This window comes from Excalfactoria chinensis, chromosome 1, assembly GCF_039878825.1.
Source record: "Excalfactoria chinensis isolate bCotChi1 chromosome 1, bCotChi1.hap2, whole genome shotgun sequence".
Classification (NCBI taxonomy): domain Eukaryota; kingdom Metazoa; phylum Chordata; class Aves; order Galliformes; family Phasianidae; genus Excalfactoria; species Excalfactoria chinensis.
Genome location: NC_092825.1, coordinates 58347747 through 58364832, shown reverse-complemented (window position 1 = coordinate 58364832; position 17086 = coordinate 58347747). Strand labels below are relative to the sequence as shown.

At 40.4% G+C, this 17086-nt stretch overlaps 1 protein-coding gene across 15 annotated transcripts in view; it reads right to left on the bottom strand.

Annotated features, from left to right (window-relative positions):
• CACNA1C (calcium voltage-gated channel subunit alpha1 C) overlaps window positions 1-17086 on the bottom strand; it is a 424545-nt gene that overhangs the window by 90226 nt on the left and 317233 nt on the right. For all 15 annotated transcript variants that reach the window (XM_072360924.1, XM_072360945.1, XM_072360915.1 and 12 more), the window contains 7 exons: window positions 16258-16418; window positions 15236-15461; window positions 9190-9397; window positions 8268-8388; window positions 6206-6320; window positions 5042-5162; window positions 4865-4934 (listed from right to left, as the gene is read on the bottom strand). In XM_072360924.1, coding sequence (XP_072217025.1) covers window positions 4865-4934; window positions 5042-5162; window positions 6206-6320; window positions 8268-8388; window positions 9190-9397; window positions 15236-15461; window positions 16258-16418 — 1022 coding nt within the window. The remainder of the gene's footprint in view (window positions 1-4864; window positions 4935-5041; window positions 5163-6205; window positions 6321-8267; window positions 8389-9189; window positions 9398-15235; window positions 15462-16257; window positions 16419-17086) is intronic.

Below are 17086 nucleotides of genomic sequence, written 5' to 3'. Positions count from 1 at the left end.
TTTCTTTTTCTTTTTCTTTTTCTTTTTCTTTTTCTTTTTCGCTTTCTTTTTCCTTTTCTTTTTCTTTTTTTTTTTTTTTTTCAAATGGGTATAGGAGAATTCCTCTGGAAAATGGACTCTCAACAGAAGGACTGGCCCAATGAAGACTATAATGAAGACTGTATCTCTCCTCTTTCTCTTGTGTCTACCATAAAGCAAGAAATATATTAATGACTTTGGCAACCACGTAGCTGCAGACTGGAAAACACACTGAGTTCCTCAGTTATGGAGAAAGAATAATGTTCTAAAAGTTTTTCATTTAAAGTAGGGTCTAGGGTACATAAGAAAGGAAAAACTGGGAGTCAAATGCAAAAAGGACAGCATTATTACAGTGTCAGCTCAGGACTCTGTGGAAGCTATCTACCAGTATAAAAAATACAATATATTGCACAGCTGTCAGCATTCATACAAACAAAGGTCAACACAGTATTCATAAGCTGGCTGGCAAGCACATCAGCTGCAATTCTACACTTGTTCTTTGACTATCTTCTATACCTAAGGTATATCACTGTTTAAAAAGTGACTTTTCCATTCAAGTCTGCCATGAAATCACGAAGAAACAAGACTTGGAGTTGCCAATTTGAGATCTAGTTTGGAATTCTTCTGAAATTCAATAAATCTCAAAACCGGGACTGCCATCTTGAGTTATACTTCATGAGAACAGTTACATCCTTTGGTTGTGAAGGACACACACATGCCACGGTGCAGCTTCAGTGATAGATTCAATTGAGGGGATTTTTTTTTTTAATCTATACAAAGACCAGAGCTGTTGTGTAAGGACACTGCTTTGCTTCAAGTTTCCATAAATCATCTCAAGCCTTCATCTGACCCTCATCTGATGTTCTGAATTCTTTGTCTGTTTCTGTACTAGACCGCAGGACTTGCTCCCTGTCTTCCTACAATAAACATGTCATCATAATAATCCCTCTAGTGTACACAAATCTCTGGAAGGAATAGTCTTTCCCTCCAGCTAAGCGGCTAGGTGAACTGATGAGTTGCAAGTACACAGTTTGTTCTGGGGACTAAGAGCAGCACTGTGCAGCAAAAACATTCAGAAGAGGTTACCGAGAAAACTCTAGTTGAGGCAACAGAAACTAACAGGAAATTCAGCGGGGTAGATTCAGAGAGTAAAGGGAAAACAAATGAAGTGACCATTCCAGTTGTTTCTGAACACTGAATTGGTGTGAAGGATGTTTTCCCAGGTGGGCTGCTTTTAATGGCATAGAACCTTCTGTAGCACGGCAATTGCCAGAAGGATTTTGGGCTGATCTGATGGTCAGAAGGGAGCTGATGAAGGGACAGTGGTACACTTGGGGACTGGGAAATTCTTGCTTGCTAATGCCAGTGAGGTCCTTGGAGCTTTGTTCTTCAGACTTGCCTACACGAGACAGATGTGAAATGCCACTTCTGCTCCAAGAGGGCACTAGTGCTTCTAAACTTTGTACTGCAGAATGGAGTAGATGACTATGGTAAATTGCATATCAAACAAGAGATTTGCAAAACTTTGATCCATCAGAACCTTATGGTGACTTCCACGAACTCTGAACGAAGTGGTTAGGTTAACTGTGTGGGCCATTAGAGAACATTTTCAGCAAAAGGCTATGATTTTCAGGGGGCTGGAAAAGACAAAAAAACCCAACCCAAAACTGCTCACAGTGAGTAGAAAAACAATTCTATGAACATGCATGTAGGCCTGTTTAGAAATGACATCATACAATGGTAAATATCTGATATGCTGTCCCTTTGCACTGATACCACTTTAGGAGACAGAAGACAACTTAGCACACATCTGCATGCCAGTCCAAGGATAGGCATCCCAAGGCAGGACTTTAAAAGTGCTTTTACTTTATTTCCTGCCCTCTAATTCTACACATCTACAGACAGAAAGTCTATAACGCAAATTGTAGATCTGGTCTTTGTCAAACATTCCACATGCTCGCTTATTTCTACATTTTCTATAGAAAGTAATTGAAATATAATTCTATTATCAGTAGACTTAAATCTGCTATACATGTATGTGTGCCTTTACTTTAAAAAATATAATGGTCTACAAATTTAGGCAAGTTGAGAAACAGAAACAGAGCTGTATCAGGATGTTTTAATTATTCTTGTGACTGAAGATTCCTTAAAAAACATTGGTAACTGGGGATGGGGGTGCAGTGAATGCCCTGTGTCTACACAGGTGCTTAGAAGGTTAAATCCAGAGTGATCTGCCTCAAAAAATATCAAAAGTGAACTGTATTCTCTGGTGTCAGAACCACTCCTGAATAACAGGCTACGAATATGGATGAATATGAGTACAGCAAATTCACAGGTTTTTTTTTGTTCTGAAAATCAAATGCAATGAACAGTTTTCCTTTCTGCCTGTCTGAAACTCTCATTCATCTGTTTAAAGTGAGCTAATGTGTCTTTTTTTTTTCACCCTATCACATCAACCTATTAACAGACATTTTTTAGGAATCATAGAATAGAAAAGAATGTAATTTATTACCTATTACAGCTGGTTATATAATCATAGAAATGAAGAAGGGCAGAGCAAGAAGAGATCACACATGGCTAAATGTCTGCCAAGCTAGGATCAACTAATTATTATATCTAAGTCTTTTTTGGCAGATATCTCTGACCATCTCTGACCTGTTCTTCACCACACTTGGTGATGGTAGGTTTCCATAACCCTCTTCACAGTCTTTTAGAGCCTCACTACTAGAAAATCTTCCTCTGGTGTGAACCTGTTAATTCTTTTAACCATAACAGAGATTGAGATTATTTCCCTCCTACCTGCAACAACCTTTTATGCATTTGAAACCATTTCTCCTGTCTTCCCTAGCTCAAAGAACCACAGTTCTTTCAATCTTAGTTCAATTTCTCCTTGCACTGCTTTCACTATGCCTTTCTAGATTCTTTGTAATTCAGCTACATTTCTCTTAAGTAGTGCATTCAAAATGAGATAGTAGCTCAACAGAGACCTCCTCAATTGCTAAAAGACCAAAAGAATTGTTTTATTCTGGTTAGCTTTCACTGGCCTGTTATAAGAAACCTGTAAATGGACCAAAGGGTTTTCACTGTTCTCACTGTTTATAATGACTTGTTTGCCTTTTGAAAGGTGGCAAAATGTTATTGGCTTCTGCTGAGCTTGTGATTACAAGATTCAAATTCTTTTCTCAAGGACTGTTACCTAACTACTGTCACCTAAGATCCTTTATTTGTGAGTTGTTTATTCCTGCCTATGTAGAGCCTGGCACTTTCAATTTTATTTAGACCATTTATCCAGTTCCTCAAGAGCTCTTTGAATTCTAATGCTGCCCTTCAGTATGCTTTCTGTCCCTCCTAGCTTCATGTCATGTGCAAATGTAATAAGCATATTTCCTTTTCCATCACTCAGGTCATTAACATTGAACTGAACTGAACTCAGGACAGGCCTTTGGGTTGTAGAACCTCATTTGGGTTATTGCTACTCTCCACGTACAGAGTCTGACCAATTTATCTCCCAATCATCTAGACCATTTTTTTTCTAGCTGGCTTATGAGAATGTTTTGAGACATTCAGAACCTTAGCAAAGTCAAAGCATATATCTACTTCTTCTCCCCTGTCTTGTCAGCCCCTTCTAGAAGAAAATAAAAGTGGTGTAAGAAGATTTGTCCTCAGCAAATCCATGTTCCTGCTAGTCTTCTCCTTATCTTGCAGTGCTGTATTTGTTTAGTCATTTGTTTCAACACTTTTCCAAGAATGGAAGTTGAACTGACTGGTTTATTCCTCTGCTCCACCCCTGCCCACCATTTTAAAGACCTAACCTTCAGGAATTCTCAAAGACTGCTCTGTATTCTGAGATTGCTTCACCCTGTTTTAGATAAAGTATTTGAGAATGAAGTTCATTAGGTCCAAATGATCAATTTTAGTCTGAGTTTACAACTTAAGAATCATATTAATAAAGTTACACTGATTTTTTATTTTATTAAAAAAGTTCTAAAAGGCATTCAGCACTTTTACCTTCATGAGTATCTGTTGCGGATCTTCCCTGACATAGAAGACTGAAAAAATGGACTAAACATATATATCTAATCATGTAATGTGTGCATTACAGAGAATCATATCAAGTACCACTAACCACTACAGGAATTGCAAAGGAAACGTGGGCAAGTAAAGTATTGCTAGCAAGATGAGAAAGGAGATTCCCTCTGCTCTGCTCTTCTGAGGCCTCATCTGGCATACTGAATCCAAGCCTTGGGTTCCCAGAACAAGAAAGACATAGATGTGGGTACAGAGGAAGCCAAAAAGATGCTCAGAGGAATGGTGCATCTCTCCAGTGAAGAAAGGTTGAGGGAGCTGGGCTTGTTCAGCTTGGAGAAGAGAAGGTTCTGGGAAGACCTTGTAAAAGCCTTCCATTTTTTAAAGGGGGACTAAACATAAGGATGAGGAGGGTGAGGGGAAAGACAAGAGGCAATGATTTTAAACTAAAAGGGAGTAGGATGAGACTAGATTTAACAAATTTTTTACTCTGGAGATAGTGAGGCACTGGGACGGTCTGTCCATAGAATTTGTGGATGTGCAATCTCAGGAAGTGTTCAAGGCCAGGTTGGATGTGGCTTTGGGAAACATGATCTAGTGGAATGTGTCCTGCCCCATGGCAGGGGGTTTGGAACTGGATGGTCTTTAATGTTCCTTTCAACCCAAGCCATTCTGTGATTCTACAAATTGAACTGCATCACCTTCTCCCATCATGAAGACATTGCAAGATCATCTTGATATCATAATTTGTCTCAATGCGCACTAGCAATTGGAACTTTTTTTTTTTTTAGATCAAGAATAAGAGGAAACAGAGAGATACCTGGTGCTTCTGTTGTGGGATATGGGCTCTTTTCTTCATTTTCATTTGGCTGATAGTCATCCATGTTGATCTAACAGAAACAGAAGAAGAAAAGACAAACAAAGCAGAGGGTTTTCATTCCCCTAGAAACCCAGGCTGTCTGCATCATCTCTTCATAGACTGGTGCTAGCAGCAGACCTTTGTAGCAGGTGGAGATTCTCCATCAGCAGTGATTGATTTCAGCTCAATTTTCTCCTCCTTTGTCTCCTCCTCCACAGCTGTTTTCTCTATCTCCTGTTTCTTTTCAGGACTAGCAGTCCTAACAATTTGACAAGATAAAAAGAAAACAGTTACAAAGGTGAAAAGCTGTTTTATGTAGTACAGCACACACCAAGAGAACCATCAGTTGAGTGGCACCTCTGTTCTGAGTTCAGCTTATATTTCAGTGGCTTCACCTTGTCCTCTTCTGCTCAAATTCCATATAGTATCTTTTTACTTCATAGCTTTCTCAGTGGCATGTGTTTATATATGTGTATGAGAGTGCACATGGAGAAGTAGGTGACCGTGTTTTCGTGTGCATGCATGTTCTAGGTATTTGACTAGACATTTTCTTTTTGTTTACTCAATAAAAATGGCATGAAATGTTTTCAAACCCTGTCTTGTGGACTTACACTAGGCTACCTACAAGGTTTTGCTGCTCACTGCACTTCCTGAGCCAAAGAGACTCTTCTGACTGGTGTGCAGGACACAGCAGAAAGATCAGCACAAAGGATCCCCTTCAAATAGCCCAGAAGTAAACTGAAGTAACCAGTTAGGAAAGACATCCCAATGGCTGCCAACAGGGAATGACAGAGAATCTCTACATCCAGCTCATGTCTCCTGAGAGTCTGCAGAAATACTAACAGAACCAGCTAGATTTTTTTCTCCAGTGTATGACATAAAAAAAGAAGGAATTCACTGAATCTTGTGTCATGGGAGTCTGAAATTTTTTCTTGCTTTGTGGTCCAGAGCAATCAGGAGGTAATAGGAATATTCAAACAGCACTGTTACACCAATACCATTTTGTACTCATTAACTACTGATGCCCTGAAGTCTCACTAGTCGCTTAGCCTTTCTTTCTTATGCTCTCATCATTGCAATTGTGATTCCCAACTCCCAACGCCTTCTTGTCCTTTGAATTATTTTACTTAAAAAATATATATATAATTATATATACATTAATCATATTTATGTAATTTATACACACACAGTAAATTTAAACATATTACATACTTGCACATATATATAAGCATAATGCGTTAGGTTCTATATATGGACATATATACAAGTGCATGCTTTTGAGGTGGATGCACATGGATTTACCTAGCTAGCTTTTTCCTTTCCTTTTCTTCTTCCTCCTCCTTCTGTGCAGATGTTAAACTCTCCGCATCAGCAAGGTTGTCCACAGCAATGGCCAAAAATACATTCAGCAGGATGTCTGTGTGCTACTTAAAGAAAACAGGCTTGAAAACTGCAGAACAACATTATACTGAAGGTGTTTTAATTGAAATTTTTTAGCAACCTGTCATCGGATCTCTTGGATTTTCCAAACTTCCAATTCACACAAATGTTCAGGGTGCACATATTGAGCATGGCGAACCGACACCTTCCAACTAAATGTCTAACACTCTGTGTAGGGTTTCCAAAATTTCACAACAGAATGACTGATAAAAAAGATGCAAGTCCAGACTTAAACACTTAGATTTCAGTTTTTGGTTTCCATAGTGTCTTGCTTTATGAAACAAACTGCACTGAAGGATAAGGGGAGCCCTGGATGCCTTGCAGCTTTGAAGGTGCAGGTCATTTTTCTTAAAGAACTCCCATATTCAAGATCTTCATACCATTAGGCACCTGGGCTTTCCAATTTTGGCCTACATGCTTGAGTTGGACAACCTCATTATAGCCTTTCCCACAGACATATGTAGGTTTTAAGGACAGTAAGGATAGCGCTATCATTAGCATTTCTGAGGGAACAAAAGAAATTCATTTAGTCTGAGTATAAAAGGATTGGGCTGGCAACTCTGCCGTCTCCTAGCAGAGAGCCCACGCATGGAAGCTGCAATACAAACTAGTCATGCACATGTTGCTGAAGGGTAAGTAATGCCATTTACTTTCTTGTCTTGCCAGTCACTGTTAAGTTCTTGTGTTATAAATTTGAACACCAGATTCTTAAAGAGATTTCTTTAGATTAGGTCTCATTATGCCATTGGTTCTCAGTAAACTCCAGTTTAAGGCTTAGTCTGGAAATACAGCCACTCCTCTCCCAAAGCTCCAAGGTCTAATGGCTACAAAGTCAGCCAGCATGTGGAATTGGCTCACATTTTCCTCTGCAGTTCACAAGGAGATCCAAATTGTAGCTTTTTAAAGCTGTCAGGCAGACAGCCTCCCTTGACCTTCAGATAAGTGGAATTGCACCATCTCACTTTGAAGAGAGGGCATGCAGGTCAACCAAAATGTCACATAACAGTTTGAGAGAGCTGAATTATGAAGAAAGGTTGGAAGAGCTGGGCTGAAACTACAAGGTAGCTCTATCAGAATAAAAAGAAACATCACCTCTGACACGTGAGGGCTATTTATTAGGGAAACAGAAACTAAACATGAACAAATTTGGAGCAAACTGAGATATGGTACTGAACCATGGCTCTGTGTTTGATGCAAATTCCTATGAAAGGACACTCATAGCCTAATCATGGGGTGTTCTTTGTGCTTCTTGGTTATTTACCATGCCATCACTTCATCCTGAATCCAGAGAGAACTCAAGTTAATACCGTCTCAGGATAGTAGATAACAGATTACGTGATTTTCTGTTTGAAGATCAAACACACTGCAGTAAGTGAAATGGAACAGGGTTCTTTCTCGTTTTTATGCTAGTTAATACATGATCTCTCATAAATCAATGGTGTCAAACATATGTTACTCCTATTACAGAGTTTGCATATAGCATATTGTACATTACATGTACAAAAGGTTTGGATGAAGGCAAATGGAACATGTTAATGAAACGGCAGCTAAAGCAAAAATACACAGTAAGTACAGCAGGTAGATGGAGATTCGTTTATAAGGAAGGCAGGAAAGAAAGACCTATGAGGGAATCAGGGGTAATTAAGAAATAAAAACACTAAATATGTAAAGGTACTAAATAAAAACTGGCATGCAGAACCAGCATGTAGCTGGCTCTTACAAATGTTTATATGCCTGAAGGCTTAGCACTAGCTACGATTAAATAAACTTGTTTAACTTTTGGTAGTACAAAGCCAAATTCTTGAGCTAGGGTAAAGGTGAAGATGTAAGGTAAAACATTAATTACTTTCTGGCACAGCAAAAGTAATAAAGGGTGACTTTAAATTCAGCCCCATTTGGAGAAAAGAGTAGCATCAAAGGATACAGTTCCCACAGATGAAGAGGATGATGAAGTAAATACAGACCAACATTCCTGGAAAAGAGGGGCCGCCATAAGCCATGATCCCATCATACATCACCGAATTCCAGTCCTCCCCAGTCAGGATCTAAATGACACATTCCCACCAATAAGGGATACAGTGTTAGACCACACAGAGAATTTGAAAACCCCATTAACAGAAAGATATTGACTATCCTAGAGATCACCCCCCCCCCCCAGGATGGCTGGAAACTCTGGCTGCATCCATTTAGCAAATTAAAAGCAAAATGAGAGAATGCAAAAAGGACACTAGAACTGTTAAAAAAAACAAATGGAGATGTCCCCTTGAAGACTGATGGCTGAACCCAAATGGCTCCCCAAGACATCTTTGTCTGAGTCTCCCCACCTCACCTTGGCACTTTCCTCCACATCTGTTGTTTCAGACAAGCTGCACAGCTAAAGCACTGAGGACAGCAGTCAGCACAGCCCTCCCATACACATCCCTTCACCTTGTGTGTGAAATCACGTTCCTGATGCTCTTGGCTGATCACTCTCAAAATTGTAGTCAGCTTGAAAGCTATATAATTTCTTCACTGGTGCAGTGAGCACATATTTGTTCCCCAGTACTGTGAAAGGGGTGAGAACAGCCGCAGGGATGGGCTCTGGCTTGCAGGCAAGGCTCTGGAACATGGCAATGGCCATTCTCATTTACTACTCTGATAAGCCCCGATGGCTTTATGATATTTCCCCACTTTGGGAGGGAATGCCCCTTTGCTGGCAGCATGGTGCCTTGATCCTGGAGCTATCAGAATGATGCACAGCCTTAGAGACTACCAGGCTGTAGAAGAAGGGTACAGGACCTACTGTCTGTCTCTCCCCATTTACAGCACAATACGTCGGTCCCATCTGAACCTGCTCATGCTCTTACCTGAAACACAGTGAGGAGAGACTGGGGGAAGTTGTCAAATGTACTCCTCCTGGTCTGCATTTCATCAAAGTTAAACTTGCCCCCAAAAAGCTGCATCCCCAGCAGTGAGAAGATGATGATGAAGAGGAAGAGAAGCAGCAGGAGAGAGGCAATGGAACGGACTGAATTCAGGAGTGAAGCCACTAGGTTACTCAGGGAGTTCCAATATCTGGGAGAGAAAACAGAAGTGGTTAAAATTTCTTCACTCCAAGACAGGTGCTTCTGGCCTGCACAGGATATTGGTTCTGGCTGCCTCCTGTGCATAAGCAGGCATTTTCAAATACCCTGTTAAGCAGTGAATCACTGATGTACTTCCCTAAGATAATGAGATCTACTGCAGCTAATGAGTAATTTTACTACCACACGTGCACATTCCCTCCACCCCTACTTGATGCGCACACCCAGAAGATTATTGCAGCTCTCTCCATCTAAGTCTCTGAAAATCTTATATCAATATACGGTGATTAGTTCTTGCCGCTTCAGTGAGTTACATTCTAACCAACCTCATTACAACACTCACAGATGTTGTGGCATGCCAGAATACCTCACTCCAGAGAATGGCCTGCAATAAGGAGCGGAACAGATGGGGAAGCAGTTTGGATACAAATACAAACATGTCCAAAATATGGTGTGATTGTGCACTTGGGCTCACACACAGACAGAGGTTGCTAAGCCTTCTGGAACTGAGAACAAGGAAGATACTCAAGGTTCTTCATATACTGCAACACTTGTTTTATATGGTCCCTTAAAGGGAGACTCCAGATCTACACCCCTAACGGCCTCAGTTTTCTTTGCTCACTATCACTGCTTTTTTAGGGTTCTCAACCCTTCATACTTGCTCAGGTAGGCTGCAGAACATATTGGAGGGGCTTAGAGCTGGGTTCAAATACAGATGGCCAAGATATTTCCAGAATCCCTAGTGCAACAAAGCACCAGCTGATCACAATAACCGAAATCAACAGATTTTTCTTTTGTTCTCTGGGACTAACAGAAATTCATTGGAAATGATTGTGGTGAAGTCCACTTAGATCAGCTACTGAGAAAAGGACAAATGACTTACGACCAGGCAATTGAGACTCCTGCTTTTTGAGCAGCTATCATTAGATAGGGAGGATGGCTAAGATCTTCTCAGTGTATTCAGGTTAATGCCCACATCTGACTGATGTACGATGCAGAAGCAGAATCTCCTAGCCCCTTTGATCCCATTTAAGGATTCAAAGTGATGCAAGTAGCATGCTCTACTCTAAGGTGTCAGATTGTTTGCTCACCTTTGCGAACCAGCAGTGTAGCCATGTGTTGGAAAAATGCTACCTTTTTGAGAAGAATTAACCACATCGCCAACGAAGCAGCTTCCACTTCAGCGTGGTATCTGCTCAGACATTTTTATCCTACTGCTTATTGTGCCATGAACACTTCTACTGAATGTACTTCTGAGTCTGACAGATATTTCAGACCAGATTTCCAGTCACCTCATTTTCAGTACAGCCTTGGGTGGCTTGCACAGGACAGCAAGCCAGTAATGTTTGTGATGTCTAAGTTGCTAAGTCTTCCTTCTAGCATCATCTTTTGTGGCTTCCTACCATGATCTGAGATCATAACATGGTTGACATCCTCCACTCCCTTCTCCCAAAGCTTTTAACAGTGAACCCTTCTCTCCTTAGAAGATTCTGAAATTCTAGATGTCTTTTCCTCGGAGAAGGAAGCTCTGTTTTGGAAGGATGTCAGACATGTTTAGCATTCTCACTTCGTGGAGGAGGTTGGATAATTCTACATACAAACCCATCTTTTTTGAAGGCAATGTGGTCATTAGAGACAAGGATTCTTAAAATCCTGCTGAAATGAATGTTTTCAAACGCCAGGGTAATAAGAAGGCTTTTGTTGTCCCATGGCAGACAAATATTCAGGTAGCCCAATTACTTTGTAAAGGTTAGCAATCTGACCTGCAGAGGGACTGCCATGTCCTCTGAAGTTCAGCAACTCCAAGTGCTGAGCTTCAAAGAGAACTGTGATGTTTTCCCTCCAGCCCAGCTTTAGCACTTCAGAGAAAACCAGAGTGATTTAAAAGTTTAACTGCAATTAAAGAGACAAACACTGAAAAACTACAGAACAGAGGTAAGGGCATGGAAGTTGTGGGCCCGGTGCCACCAAATGTCAGGATTGGATATGCTATGTAACAGCTCACTATGTTTGTGTTTATGCTTACAGTTCATGACACTAACACCGTGAGAGGAAGAGAAAGTGACACAGGAAAAGAGAAAAATAATTTCTGATGAAACTGGACTGAATTTAGCATGCTCAAAACTGAAAACTGGTGGGGTCTAGAATATCACCAGGCCCTCCAATGTCAGTCAGGACACGCATGCCCTTAACAGACATACAGTAAAGCTGTTACCCATCTGAACAGTCTCAATGACTTGCTTTAAGCTTAAGTGTCTTGCTATCTTACAGCACAGCTGCACAGACTTTTATCAGCTCTGCAATTCTTACAAATGGCTCCATATCTGAGATTCAGTTTCCTATGTAACTAATCAACTTTAGAGCAATTAATGGAGATGACCTGATGATAAGCTCAGTGCTGTTTTTTTTCTTCTCTGTGCTCTGAGTGCTAGCTATAAATACAGCACCATCAGAAAAGTAAATAAACCAATAAGGAAGTGTGGGGAAAAGAGAAAAAAGGAAGGATAGGGAATGACTGACCCAGCTAGGATATGGAAGTCACAATGGTCTTATCTCAGATTCCCGGAAGCTTGAACTGAGGTAACCACCTGCCACATTACACAATTGTAGAGCTAACTCAAACACTCCGTCAAAACCTCTCAGGTTACTCGTTAAAATAAAGAGCCTTATGTTGGCAACAGAAGCCCAAACAAGGACTCTCTTTCCACTCTGTGCTCTTTGGTTAATGCACTACAAAGAAAAAAAACACACCAGTTACAACAGATGTCAAGGAAGAAATCAGATTTTGGACCAGGCATCATATAATGGCAGGTATAAAAGAAAGCACTGCTGCTTCCTCTGAACAGTACAGAAATGAATGTGCTTGCTAACATCTCCCAGAATGGCAGTGAAAGAGGTACTGCAGAACTCCAGTGAGAAGGACATGATTATGATCCTTGTTTCAAATGGGAGAAATAAGATGCAGAGATGTTAAATGGTTTGCTCAACACCTCACATAGAAATCAAATGCAGAACTGGATTAGAACTTAATGTCTTCTTTTATTCCCTTCTCTCTCTTCTTCATTGCTTTCACTATGGCTTTATGATACTTGCAATCACAAATGCAGAGCTTAAAACAGTAGTGACAGCTGGAAGCCTCTTTGTGGGAAAGCTTCCCACACTGTTCATCCAATATAAAATCATTTTGAAAGCAGGTACAAAAAAAGGTGCCTTGCCTCTCCTCCCTACAGTTAACATTGACATATACAGTGGTAGGATTTAGGTTTGAAATATCAAATATCAGTAAACTGTTGCAAGAAAATTGATGTACCTTCAAAACATATACAATATATATATAAACATATATATATAAATATATATATATATATATTGTGCTTTTCCTAGAAGTGTATTATCTTAAAGCACCCAGAATTTGTTTGTGCTTGGTGTTTATCGCAGAGAATCCACACAGATATATTAATGGTTAGGCTAACTACTGACATACTCTTGCCAGAGAATTTTCCCTGCTTTATGCCTTTTTAATTTTCCTCATTATCACTATTTCTGTCTCCACTGTATGTCCACGTCACAGCTCATGAATACACATTTGACATAAAACATTACACTATCATCATCACTATCCTTCCTACCTTTAAAAGATTGTATCTTTCTATATTATCATTCCACACAGATGGTGTTTTCCAGCAGTATCGATAATGTAAATATCACTAAACTATCACTGTGTGTAGAGCAGAGTGAATAATGGAAAAGATTATATCCTATTGGAGAACATCCGAAGTAAAATTTTTGCTTTAATGCCAGAATATTCTCTCCCCTCCAGTCTGACATGAGTGGGCCTGAAGTGCCGCTTTGGAGGCTTGTGCTAAGGCCTTCCACATGAGGGTGAACTTCACCCACAGAGGAGAAAAACCATGGAAAAAATTACAAATAATTAAAAAATGTACAAATCTGAAACTAGTGCAGCCTGCTTGCCAGTATTTGAGGAAAAGGAAAGAAGGGAAAACCTGATTAGTGTATTATTCATTGTGAATTACTCCTCAGCTCTGAGTGTGCTTTACACATAGACACCTGCACAAATCACAAGGTGTTTTACAGGCAGTATTTTCTTCTATGAAAAACTGGATTTCAGATATGCTGCAGAAGGGAGGTAAGTATAACTAGACCTGTTGCTGGCTGGTTCCTACTTTACATCTCTGCCAGAATATTTAGGAATATTTGAGTATTCTGATAGATGAAGCCTCCTAAAGTATTAATGATATTCTCTTAGCATTTTCCTTTCTACTAGAGAATTCTACTAGCTAGATATATTTTGTGTAGGAGTGCAGATATGCCTAGAAAAAACAATGACCTCTTCAGCACGCTATGTAGAAGCTTATGCTTTTATAGCTGTTGGTATGTTGCCCTGGGTATATCTGATTACCCAATGCCTGAAACAGCTACTGGTTTCCTCAGAAACCAGGCCTGGGACTCAGTGATGATAGTTTTCAATCCCAAAGATCCAGGAAAAACAGTCCCTGGACCAGAGACCTTTACTATTTCTGAAAGGGCAAAGACATCTCTCTTGCTGGAAATTCTTGTCAATTGGAACGTTTTTCTCTCTCCTGTGATCACGTCTAAATAAGACTACCTATTTTTTTCTTTTCTTTTCTGTTTTAGTAGGTGCTAGCTTGATTTGGCTGCTCTCTTCAAGATTGTAAACTGATTTTCTGTCTCTGCCATTTGACTCTGAAAACAGTCAGCACTGCCAGAGATTTGAGGCTCAGAAGCTTTAAGGGTAAATTTTGTACAATATGAGAGTCCAAGTCCATTGTTTTTTCTGCCTCACAGCTCTGCCATCTTGACTGCCTTCCAGTTCTGGTGGTGTTTTTCTCATGCCCTGTGTTTTTTATCTCAAATTTGTCAGAAATTTCCTTCGGGGGAATTTGCAGCAATTCTAGGGACGTTTTTGTAGCTGAGCCTGCATAAAATTCACTCTATCATCACCTCGGTCAAGCTTGATATAAGATGCTGACCAGTGCTCAAATGGGAAAAAGCAGGCCCTGTGCTACTGTGAGTGACCACATAGGCAGATTTGTTCCAAGAGCTCCAATATGGGTAAGAAAGGAGATGATGTCTTCTACAACCTCCCTCAAGCTGAAAAACTCTTCCAAATCAAGCTGATGTTTTGGAAGTGCATCTCTGCAGGAAGAAGTAACTGATTAATAGGCACCACTGTGGAGAGAAGAAAGAAAGAAAGAAAGAAAGAAAGAAAGAAAGAAAAGCAAAAATAGGAGAGACTGGAGTCTGGAAAAGTCTGGCTTCTTTGTAGAGCTGCTGCTTCATGCCAAACTTCTCTAAAGGAAAAAGGCTGGCAACACCTTTTGCCTATAGCTGCTTGTGTTGACACTTAGGTCATAGTTAAGACTCCTGAAGCTGGCTTGAGTTGCTCATTCAAATGTTGTTTTGGCTCACAGTAGTCTTTCAGGCTCTGTCACCCATAAAAAAACAGAAAACGTCACAAGGCAAACTGCTCTTTTGTTTTCACTTGGTCATTTACGTAGAAATTCAGAGTACAGACTCACATTGCCCTCCCAGATTTTGGTTAATCAACATGGTATCAAGTATCTTCAGTCCCCTACAACCAATTTCTCACCAATCCAACTCAAATCAGGAACATTTAATCTGTTCAGCCCTCCCCATCCTGCTTTGGTTGACAGAAGACAAGGACCATTCGCCTAGCTCTCCCACTACCCAGTTAATGGTAGAATAGGTGAAAGAAGCACCATGCGAGTGACTTGAAACTACGCATGTTGTGTTGCTCTCATACATTCTGAAAGAATCACAAAAGTACCTTGTGATTTTAAATATTCTTAATAGCCGAACACATCTCAACACAGAAATGCCCAGTGGTGACATGATCTTCGTCTCAACCAGAATTGTTTCCAGGATTCCTCCACACACTATGAAACAGTCGAAGCGGTTGAAGAGGGACACAAAATAGGCCTGGAGACCGAGGCTGTACATCTTCAGCAGCATCTCTGCCGTGAAAAGAGCTAGCAGCACCTTATTGGCAGTGTCTCATGAAAAACAAACAGAAACAGATTAAGGAAACTTAATCAAAAGATCATCACAGATTAATTACTGACCCTTGCCTGTAAGAACCTCCTTCTGGGATCAGTCTGAAAGAGTAGCCTTATCCAAGCTTGGGTCAAAGAACAGACTTACAAGGTGTGGGCATCTCATACACAGAAATGTTTTACAAGGATGCTTACAGCAATTCTTATGTACTGCAGATACAGCTGTGATGTATTACACAACCGCACAACCTCCGCAGCAGGGATATGCCTTCCCATGCTCAATCTCCCATCTCACTTGTCATCTGCAGATGGGAGTGGGAATAGAAGAGCTGCTGTGCTACCTGCTGTTGCTTAATTAAGCCTTTCAGCTGCTCTCACATCCAGTGAGGATTCAACTGTTCTGCAGAATGGAGAGTTTCAAAAATCACTCTTTGCCACTTTCCTGGTAGTCAGAATTTCTCATAAACGCAGTTTCAGGGAAGATCCTGGAAAACTTGTAGTCATCCATAAATTAGAAATCCAATGGCTGCAGATATTCATTTACCGTAAGGTCCTGATTTCACCTACACCCAGTGGAACATCACTTTGCTTAAAAATGAGGGATTCATACCTTCCCCGAAACCTCTCCTAATGTGGGTTGAGATTTTGTTGTGTTGTTTAAGATCCTCCTCAGAAAGGGGACTATTTACAGCTGTGCATATTCCTTTTACACTGTGTAGCCTAACACACCAGCTCCTGCTACAGCCCTCTTTCCTAACACTGACCAAGATGAACAGAACCATCACACTCTCCTCACCTTGAACCTCTGTGAGCCAGTCTGGCTGGTTGTAGTGTTCAGAGGCAATGGTAAGGGTGTTCAGAAACACAAGGAAGATCACCAACCAGTAGAACACATTGGACTTGACAGCAGCACGGCACTTTCGTCTGCAGAATCGATTCCATCGGCGCCAGTAGCGGCTTAAAAAATTAGAAAAGAAAAAGTGCTTTTCAGATAGAGATCCCTAGGCTACTGCAAATCTCTGTGAGAGAGACTCTAGTCTTGATTCATTGTTCGAAAATGGTAGGGAATAACTTAAAAGTTCACCCTGAGAAACATACTCTTACTCTCATCTGAGTCGACAGTTGTGATCATCCTTTCTTTAGCTCTAGGAATAAAGTTAGTCCTAAACCAATTTGCAACATCTAAGGGTGAATAAACCTCTTCAAGCAATACCTTAATCTGATTAAGACATCTATCACAGCTACCCTGAGATGTCTTTCAGTCCAATTCTCACAAAAATCGTCATTCTTCCCCTATGGCCTCATATGAAACTTGGCCCAGCAGTCCATGAAAAGATTCCCATAGTGTACAATGGGAGGTGTACAACTGGAGATGTGAGATCAAATAAAATACCTGTGGAAATTATCCAGAATTTGGCAATGATCAGAAACTAGCATAATCCCAGAGCTAACTCAGAACAGAAAGATTTAGGGGACCTCAGCATTTCACCTTCTTGCCTGGAACTAAGGATACCATTTGTTAATCAACAGATCTTTTAAAGTTTGCCTTCCAAGAAGACGTTCTCTTGTGTCACTGATTTCTGAGGGTAATTACTAACCACCGAAGATATTTAAAGCTAATTACA